Below are 10104 nucleotides of genomic sequence, written 5' to 3' on the forward strand. Positions count from 1 at the left end.
ATTCCAATCCCTGATGTGCGCCTGGATGCCACAGCCCACTGGATGATGATATCTGACAAGAAGGCCAGATGGAAAGTTCCAGTATGCAACCGTACCCCAAAAGTCAAGCACCAAAAATGTGATATCCACCTCTGCTTCACATCAATCAGCAATTGCTTCCTGAAATTCCACACAGAATGCTCATCAGTATGTTTGACTATGCTAAGAGATGCTGTGATTGAAACCATGCTCAACAAACTCAGACTAACCCCACTGCCACGCACAGTTTTTGTATTAAATGCTTGGGTGAAAGTTAACTTTATGTTTGTTCAAATCAAATGAGTATTTCTCCTAATTCCTCTACATGTGCGTATACAGAAAACCATGATATCTTAGTCACATTGCCTTGAGGCAACAAACCAATTTCTGTGGTGGGGTAAAAAGTGGTATAAATAATTTTTTTCTCCAAAAGGGGTTAAATGATTGGCCACTTTAAAAAAAAAAGAAAAAAAAAAAAGTTTTGTCATTGGGTGAGAGGTGTTAATCGATGCAGTTAAAACAAAGGTTTATATGTTTATTTCTTTTAACTCATTTAAGAATAAATCAGATTTACAACACAGTTAAAGATTTTATCTAATAGAGAAAATGGCATCAACACAGCATTTCTCTTCCACTGCCAAAAGTTGTTGAATATGTATTATATATGTATTAAACTTTGGAAGGTTTATTGGACTTAAGATAGTATGACAGTTTGATTGCCTCTGCTGGTGTGGGGGCAGGATTAGATGTAACAAGTATATATGACAATAACTGGGATTTACATGAGCCTCATGTTTATTTTGTCTTGACGTAAACTATGAAAGTCAGAATTTTCATCATAGGGCCAAATTTGGCCCACAGGCTGCTATTTGCCGTCCTCTGCCATAGAGGGTTAACAGAGTGTTTTCTGTCATGTTAATGTGAACATGAAAGTAGAAGTATTGGACCAAACTGCCTTCTGTACAACTGGGCTAGTCAGTTTTGTAGCACATTGATGAATAAGGTTTTCAGCCACAATAATCCCACAATATACCAGATGAGCAACGTATGACTACTACATACTCAATGGTGGAAAGGATTTACTTTAAATTTTGAGGTACTTGAACTTCACACATATTCACTGAATACTTTTTCATTTACTGAAAAAACATTTACAATTGCAGGAAAAAAATTATTATATAATTATTAGACCTACATTTACTTTGGTTAGTTTGCAGGGTGAGATATTATAGAGAAAACTACTGTTGAACATGAGTATATTTACCACGGCAGATTGTCATGTCCAGTATACTGAAAGCATGTCTCTGTACTTAAACTCAAATTACATTTGAACAGATTATAAACCATTTCATACCTTTGTGAAGTTCAGTGTTGGCATTGTTAATAAAACCTTTTAATATCAGCCCATGTTCCAGATTTAATGTGGTCTTTGTGCTTTTGGGGTGCCCTAAAAATGATCACCATGTATGATGTGAAATACAAATGATGTGTAGTATAGTAAACACACCAAAACACTAATATGGACTGAAACTACAAGGAACATTTCAATGTCAAAGTTCAGTCCTCACCTTCCAGGAAATTAGTTAGTTTGATCCCAATTTTCTGGGGCTTTCAATCAGATTTGAACAGCTAATGTATCATATTTAATACAAGACACGTTTTCATTCTTGAAGTTTTGAATTACTATCAGATTATATGGAGCAACTGATTTAGATTCATTTGTGACCCGAGACATAAAAGGCTAAACACATGCAACATCCACTTGACTACCAGGCAGAGAGTGAGGCTAAATGGTTAGCCATCTTTATTATGAAACAAATATTGGGGACCAGATCAAACAGCTGTTACATGGTGGTTTTTTGGCCACTCCAGTCCCTTTCTATGTCCTGACACATCCCCAGACAGCCAGCCCTCTCCCAGCTGCCTTCAAGGTGCTTGTTTTTCGGACTGCCTCCAGGAGCTGAGCTTCATTCCAGGTGAGTGCATCCTTCTCCAGCTTCTCCTTCCCCCCTCCCGACAATTTAGGTCCCTTTCAGCTGGGCAGCCGACAGTAGGTCTGCTGTTGGAATATGTCTGTCTAATATGATAGATGGTTATACTGTGGTGCCCAATTGTGGTAGAGAAGATGTGTGTAGAAGATTGAAATTAACCAAACATGATCTTCCCACTTTGCCAATTTTTGTGCCAATAAAAATGCTTAAAAGTAGCAAAAGAAAACAATTGTCAATAATTAAAAGAACATCACAATAGTCACTTGTCATGCAGAAAACAGTTTTAACACTGTGGACTGAAACTGGGCACAACTGATCCGTGTTGAAAACTCAAGTACATCTGAGAAACTATGAGCATAGTGCTGTTTCAATGGTCTAAAAGGGTACATGTTCTTTTTACTATCACAGGAGAACCTTCAGTAGCATTTTCAACAATAACAATTCAATTCATATATGGCCTGCCATTGTTGCTCAGTGGGTTACAAACTGTGGGGAAGATGATGTGTGAGAGATTGTTCCACAGAGTGCAAGTCTAGAAGCTGTGGAGGTCAGTAAGGGAAACATTTGAGTCTGCATACACCTCTAGGTCCTTCTCTGCCTTTTCTCAGGTTTGTTTGTTTAGCTTAAAAGAGTACTGATGGGGCAAAAGAAAAATAGTTACTCACCAGTTTTCCTGCTTTGCAAAAAATAAAATACTTCAGAAAAACCATGTCTAAGTGATATCTATTTAACACAATTATTTATATAGAGGAAAAGCCAACAGAAAATTAACACATTACTCTGAGTATTTCATCCAACTTTTCATCTGAACATCATGTTTCCTTAAATTTGCTTTTTTTTTCTTCTTCCATTTTTTACTTTAAGAGTAGAAAGCTAGTAATGGTCTGGAGATTTATGGTGAGGGAGGAGGAGGAGGAAGAGGAGGGGGAGGAAGCTATCTGATCCACAGAGAGTCCCAGATTGGGAGGGAGGCTGAAGCTGCCGATGCCGATGCCTGGCTTCAGTTGGGCGGCTCCTGGGCTGCAAGGAGGACCGGTGTGGGGGTGGAAGAGGGAGGAGAGTGAGCAAGGAAGGTGGTGAGGTAAAGGGGAGAGCAGGGGAGGAAGATCAGTATTTGGTCGGGCAGGTGAGATAGGAGAGAGGGGGAGAAAGAGACAGAGAGAGGGCTACACGCTCGTCAGGTCATCAGTCCATTGGCCGCTTTTCACCGTGTTTCTTTGTAAACTCTTCTGCGTTCTTCAAGAATTTTTTACGGTCCTTTGAGTATTCTTCAGCTAGGTCTGCTCTCAGGGGATGCTCCGGCTGGGGGTCATTCACCAGGGCAATGAGGGACTGAATTACTGCAAAACACACACACACACACACACACACACAAAAATACAGTCAGGTAACTGCATGGTGTGTCATGAGACAGAGAGGTGGTTAAATTAAATATGAGCTTTGTTGTTTGTACCTCTATCAGACACCTCTGCTACTGATATCATCAACTCATCACAGCTTAACAGGTTCAAAATACTGTTCAACACACTGATACTGAGCAGCAGCAGCTCACACATATCTGAGCACAAACACTGGATCTATCAGCTCAGAATAAGGGTTAGATTACATCCATCAAATGAATGCTCAGCTTCCTTCAGTGGGCTACTGCAAAGGTTCCTAACTCCCACGCCTCAGAAAAGTAATGGAACATTAGCTACCAAGTGTTTTGGGAAAAAAGAAAAGAAAAGTTGAACGATCATGTAACTGTATAGGCCGTTACAGTAATGACTTTTCCTGCTTATATCAAAGTAGGTCATCAGTAGGTATGACTGACCTGAACTGGAAAACTGTCACCTCTTTAGAAACTGGTCAGTCTTTACTGTGACTGGTGGAGCACAGATCTACATGTGGCTTTTTTCATGGAATAATTGCTTTAATCCACAAAGTGAGGTATTGGCACTAAAACTTGTGTCACTTGAACCGCTGAACAATTTTAACCAACTAACAGTTATTTTCATTATTGATTCATCTGTGGATTATTTTCATGATTCAACAATTAGTTGTTTGGTCCATAAAATGTTAGAAAAAGGTGAAAAATTCAGTTCCAACTATGCAAATATATGTATTTATATATTCTCACTTTAAACCTGTGCAATATCAATTTAAACTCAGGTTTTCTTTTTTACTACTATTGCTTTTTATTTGCTTTTGTACTTATTTATTGTTCTTTATTCTTTTATTGATGCTTTTTTTACTGCCAACTTTGCTGCTGCAATGTTGTAAATTTCCCCATCGTGGGACCAATAAAGGAATATCTTTTCTCTTAAAATGTTCATCAGTGTTTCCCAAAGCGCAACATAACATCCTAAAATGTGTTGTTTGGTCGAAAGCTCAAAGATATTCAGTTTACTGTCAGAGGACTAAAGAAACCGGAAAACATTCACATTTGAAAAGCTGGAATGAGAGCGAAAACCCAAAAAAGACAGCACAATTATTGCACTTTGAAAATAGTTAGTGATTACTTTAATAGTGGGCAGCTCTGTTATGCATCATTAGTTCAACCACAGAGGCCCTCTGTCACACTCACACACTCACCTTGGTCAGTTTTGGTGGCAGGCTTCCAGTTCTCTGCACTGATCACAGGCAAGCACACTTGGCCCTTCTCATCAATGTTGGGGTGATAGATCTTTGTCTTGAATGTGATCTTGGGAGGCTTGAATGGGTACTCAGTGGGGAAAATGATTTCGATCCTGAACGCACCTTTGTCATAAGGAGGGTTGTCCTGGAAATGAGTGAATAAGGTTAGTAAAGGAAAGTGTTGGCCTTCATACTCACATTATTCAAATGAGGAACAGAAACTTACAGGAACAATGAGTCCTTGCCATGACAATAGGTTTGATTCCTCAACTTGAATGTTTCTGAAGTTTTTCATTCCAGACCTGCGAATCTCTTCAAGTTCCTGAGAACAAGACAGAAGTATGGATTACAGAAATGAAGATAAAAAACAGCACAAAAAACCAGAAGAGACTGTCCTGGCCTGCTCACAGACACAAGTGAAACACAGAAAACAACATTTACACAACAATTACACATTAGTATAATTAAGTACTGCTATTTTACAGGCTTATTAACATTTTGGAGTTTACTTTCCACTCCACTTGGTTGAGCACTCAGTGAGAATGAGTTCTGAATTGGAAGCAGTTCAAAGTGTCTGCCTGTGCCGGCCTTTCACTGGTGGGGCCTCACAGAGCTGAGAGTCAGAGAGTTCCCATCATTTCTGCAGCACTACTGACTCTCACTGGTTGGTCGGGGCACACGCACAGTGAGAAATAGGAGGGTCATAGGGTCACGGAAGTTGAACACATCAGTCTACACCCTCCCCCTGGTCAACAGTAGAGGCTGTGTTCAGAAATTGCTCATTCAAATTAGGGAGAAAATGAGGGCAAAATATGCAAGAATAAATGTGGCTGAACTTTCACAGAATATGTCGTCTCTCACAGCACACAGCTGTTTACAGCTGCCCACTTATGCTACATATAAAGCTGCTTTTTGTTCAATTATGTCCCCACAAACCACAGTCATTAACTACTGAGATACATACACACAATTATTCTATGATTTATATGTTCCTTTTTAGTATATATGTACTGTAGTTCTATATATACACACAGAACACACAACAGGCTCATAGCATTGAAATGTAAATATAACAATAGAATTAGACATGTCATTGAATTACGATGGACTATATATTTTTCGACATGCTGATGTAGTAGTGTGATCAGGCTAAACGTACAATGTATGAGCCTAATCATTCAGTCAGTCTGACATCCTGCTGCTGTCTCATCTTTTGTCATGAATCCAGTTACTGAGTGATGGTCTGAACACTTTGTTAACCAAAGACAGCACTGTACTCCAGCATCAGTCTGGTTTTAACTAACAATTCCTCATTTTGTTCCCTTCAAACTGTTCAAACTACATATAGGGGACAAATGAAAGGAAACCCAGTACAGTTGTGAATGCTTGACCCCTACAGTGAGGGGATCCAGGTGATCACCTTTGTCCTATAATGAAATATTTATATTGTGAAGGGAGTGGTCTCTTCCAGGGTGAAATGCCCCCATCCATAGGACATGAGGGGTCACTAAATGGTTTGATTCATATCTCAAACTAATTGAACACCTTTGTTAGACAGCGCTCTCCACCACCATCATCAAGACACCAAATTAGGGAATATGTTATCAATAACAAGGAGCACTTCAGCTGTTCTGACATGTGTTGGCCCCACACCTTATTAACACACTCTGTTGGTTTGTCCTTTCATTTGTCCCTTTCTGTATGTTCACTACAACATCTCAATGACTTGTCTGGAAAACAGCACAATAACAGACACCTAACACACATGAGTTATAGAAATATTCTTATGGTGAGAAGTCTCATAAGTGTACACTGATGTCACATGTTGCCAAAATAAAAGTCCAGAGAAATACTTGTGGCTTTTGAAAATCCTCTCCTGTACATTTTCTATTAAGGAATCTACCAAGAGCCTGTCAATAAATAACTTTATGGTCCAACTGAACTGACTTTTCATGACAACTTTTACTCTCACATAAAGTTGAGCTTGTAAAATGTTGTTGTATCCAACACTGCAAAATAAGTAGTGTACTTGTACATGCTAGTGCTTCAGTTTTTATAAAATGTAACAGTGTGCAGTCAGTTCATCTCTATCATGGCAGTACAAGCCTGCTCAGCTTTCTTCACATGCTCATAGTTTCACTTTTGGTCTTGTTACCACAAACAACAAATGAACTGCTCTAACCTTACAGATCGTTACATCATACATGTTTGTAAAAATGAAAGTAAAACAAAAGTATAATGATTGTGTTCCTTTTTATCTGAACTGAAATAAACAAGAATATCTCATTAATAACATTCAAACAAGTCATTGTGCTGTTCTCTTTAATGTATTTTTTTTGCATTTCAGCAGAGTGGAGGCAGAAAGAAAGAAAAACTTTGTGAGTGGAGGAAGTATTACTGTCAATATCAGGTTCACCGCTGATAATAGACGGCCTTCAGCTGATGTTATGATGAGGCATTATAGACTTATCAGATATAAAGGGCACAGTGGCACTGTAATTATATTGAATCAACAATAGATAATCTAAGGTGGTATGAACTCTGCTTTTGAAAAAGTCCCACATGTACATGATCCTGTTGGCATGCATTGCATCAGGTCTGCTCCTTGCATGGAATTAATGGTTTATTAAATCAATGCCCCCCCACTGTCTGCCCATCCTTTCTGCAGATTAAGTTAAATGACTCTTCTTGGATTTTTACCACCAAACCTTTTTACTACTTTTACAGTAGTGGAATAAATGTAGCTGTCGTTAACTCGAATTCTTCACCTGGTTCACTGTGTGTGTGTGTGTGCGCGTCTGTGCAGCACACACTCAGAAACACAGACACACTCGACTCAGCTCCACCCACAGTGAACCAGAGAGCAGAAGGGAGCAGTAAAAGTAAAATCAATCAACCTTTGTTATATTGTGCCAAATCACAATGAAAGTTATCTCAGCTAACTAGAACTGAAAGCAAAACACAGCAGAGCCTCACACGGAGCTCAAATTAAATTAGTGCACATACATGTGGTATATAACAGAAACAAAGAGACTGTGCTGCTGTACAGTAACAAACTCATTATGTTGTGTGACACATTAATTGTTTATTAATACTATTAATATAGTCTGTGCCAAAGATGGACACACTCCAAATAAGTAAAAATACTGTCAGTGTGATTTGTGTCACAACAACATGAAGGATATGAAACCACAGATGTTGTTCTACATGGTCATATAGGAAGGCTGTATTGACTATTTATGTCTCATTGTAAGACACTCAGAATGGGTCACTGAGCTCTTTCACATTGACTTATCAAGTAATGCTTCCAGGTGTTAAATGACTGCTGAAGCTGCTTTGATGACTGTGGCCACTAGGTGTCACTGTAGAACAACAGCAAGTCAAATCTAACAAACAGCTCACGATAAATAAATATGTTCATTAATCTACAATATCCACAAATTGACACTGTCACATATACACGACAGCTGTATACAGTCCTCTGCTTAGAAACATTGAAAGCATTCACCTCTGAGGTCTGCTCACATGCAACGCTGGCTGCTTTTTGTAAGAAGAAATATTCTTTCCATTGAGTCTAATGATACAGTTTGATAACTCAGGCCATATGCAGTCATTACTGGTGAACCTCACAACAAAGGGCCTGTCTTGATAATTACAATACTGACTTATTGATGATAACGTAATGATAAAACCATGACTTAGCGTACCATATATGGACATGACCCTGCTCACTTTTCTGACCTGGATATCACCTGTTGTGTTTACAACATATTATTTTACAAAAGTATCTATCATGACAGGCGTTATTAACAGCAGATTTTAAGAGTAACAACCTGCCCTCAAAATGTTACTCCACGCAGTACAAAACATAACCCGGAAATAAGACTTCTTTTTTAGTTACGATTTCTGTTTGTCTCCGTCTAAACCAAGAAACACGCAGTCATTTTCCATTTCTGTTGGTCACGAAAAATGCAAATCAAAGTGATCATGTTTCCAGATGAATAATAACATGACTGATCCATAGATGTGAGTGAGCTGTTAGCTGGTTTGGAGCAGGCGGTTGGGCAGAAGCTAACGTTAATCACATGCAAACAGACGCTGAGCCCGAGCGGTACATGCTATTAACACTTCGCAACACGACACTTGGCTGACAATAAGACATTAACATACTGCTGCGTTCACGAAACAGCCGTGTAAAAATGTTAGATGAGGATTTACACCAAGCCCATCCCCACCCTTCCCCTAATGGCGAACTCAAAACCTAACTGAATTTAGCGGACGCTAACTCGCTAACGTTAGCTAGACGAAGCTAAGCTGTGAGGTTAGCATGCTAGCTGCTTAGCAGACGCTGTATGCTCTGGAAACTCACTGACGGGCTCATGTTGGACACATTTCACTCACTTCGTCGGTCATACAACCACAGCCGCCTGAAACCAGTGTGGGCTTGTAAACGACTGATCAGTTTGCTGGCGGTACCCGGCAGCGGACTGCGGGCTCTCCGGCCTAGTTTACCGGCTGTGTGCTATCTGCTCGGCCAACAGTGACCTCTCCCATTTATTACGTTACAAGCTTAACACGGATACTTCGTGTGTCTTCGTCTTCACACAACAACAATATTTTACAAGAGTTTAGGTGAAGACAGAACGCGTCTCTACACGTTACAGGTTAAATTAAAATAACGGAATCGGGAGATTTACCTTGGCCAGCCTCCTGCTCGCCGCCATCTTGAAAGTACTGTGTGTGTTCCCAGAATCCACAGCGCGTGGAATAAGGGGCTGGGGGCTGGGGGCTGGACCCGCCAGACCAGCAGCAGAACTACACCAAGTTTCCCTCCAATCCACAATGTTAGTCATTAATACATGGGCCAAAGTAAGGCAGGTCCAAAAGAAATGTGGACGTCAAAACTACGCCTTCTTTCTTTCTTTGTTTCATTGTTGTCTATATTGGATGGTGGGCACACAGAATAGACAGACAGGAAGCAGAGGCAGATTCACAGTGAATGTGGGTCAGTCTAATAACTGGTTCTTTTCTGTTTTGTGAATGTCTTCGTTTATTCAGCGCACACCCGCACAGACTGGTGTGACATGCGGAAGCACTCGGAGCGGGATAAGGCGCGATACAAATCTGGAGACATTTCATCACTGTCCTATAAAACCAACACACACAGTTACCACCGCCGGCACTGCGGTGATGGCCTCAAACATGACAAAAGAACATCTGTCAAATCTGATTGTAACAATTACAGTTGTTTTTGTCTCGTTTTCTTTTTCTTCTTCTCTAATTATTATTACTATTATTATTATTATTATTATCATCATTGTTATTAAATTAAGAGATCATTATACATAACGAGAGAGAACATATTTACACGAGCATTACACCCCTACTAATTGCATTTGATAATGCAATTGAGTCATTTGATCATATACAGACAGTTGAATACTGTTTCTGACCCCGCTCATGTATTGAACTCAGAGTG

The 10104-nt window shown here is 39.7% G+C and overlaps 1 protein-coding gene across 1 annotated transcript; it reads right to left on the reverse strand.

The window, feature by feature from the left end:
* Positions 1 to 1794: 1794 nt before the first annotated feature.
* On the reverse strand, positions 1795 to 9362 carry ube2l3b (ubiquitin-conjugating enzyme E2L 3b). The gene is made up of 4 exons (XM_062417705.1): positions 9323 to 9362; positions 4852 to 4947; positions 4584 to 4770; positions 1795 to 3349 (listed from the first exon to the last, which is right to left on the reverse strand). Exons 1-4 carry the CDS (start codon positions 9347 to 9349, stop codon positions 3195 to 3197), a joined length of 465 nt encoding a protein of 154 aa, XP_062273689.1. The 5' UTR covers positions 9350 to 9362; the 3' UTR covers positions 1795 to 3194.
* Between the last annotated feature and the right edge of the window lie 742 nt (positions 9363 to 10104).

This window comes from Scomber scombrus, chromosome 4 (assembly GCF_963691925.1).
Source record: "Scomber scombrus chromosome 4, fScoSco1.1, whole genome shotgun sequence".
In the NCBI taxonomy this organism is placed as follows: Eukaryota; Metazoa; Chordata; class Actinopteri; order Scombriformes; family Scombridae; genus Scomber; species Scomber scombrus.

Bases quoted from the DNA above. Each gene is read 5' to 3' on its own strand.
- ube2l3b (XM_062417705.1), bottom strand. From the start codon at position 9,349: ATGGCGGCGAGCAGGAGGCTGGCCAAG. The intron at 4,948-9,322 runs GTAAATCTCCCG...TCTTGTTCTCAG, and splicing joins CGAGCAGGAGGCTGGCCAAG to GAACTTGAAGAGATTCGCAG. The intron at 3,350-4,583 runs GTGAGTGTGTGA...TGTGTTTTGCAG, and splicing joins TGCCACCAAAACTGACCAAG to TAATTCAGTCCCTCATTGCC.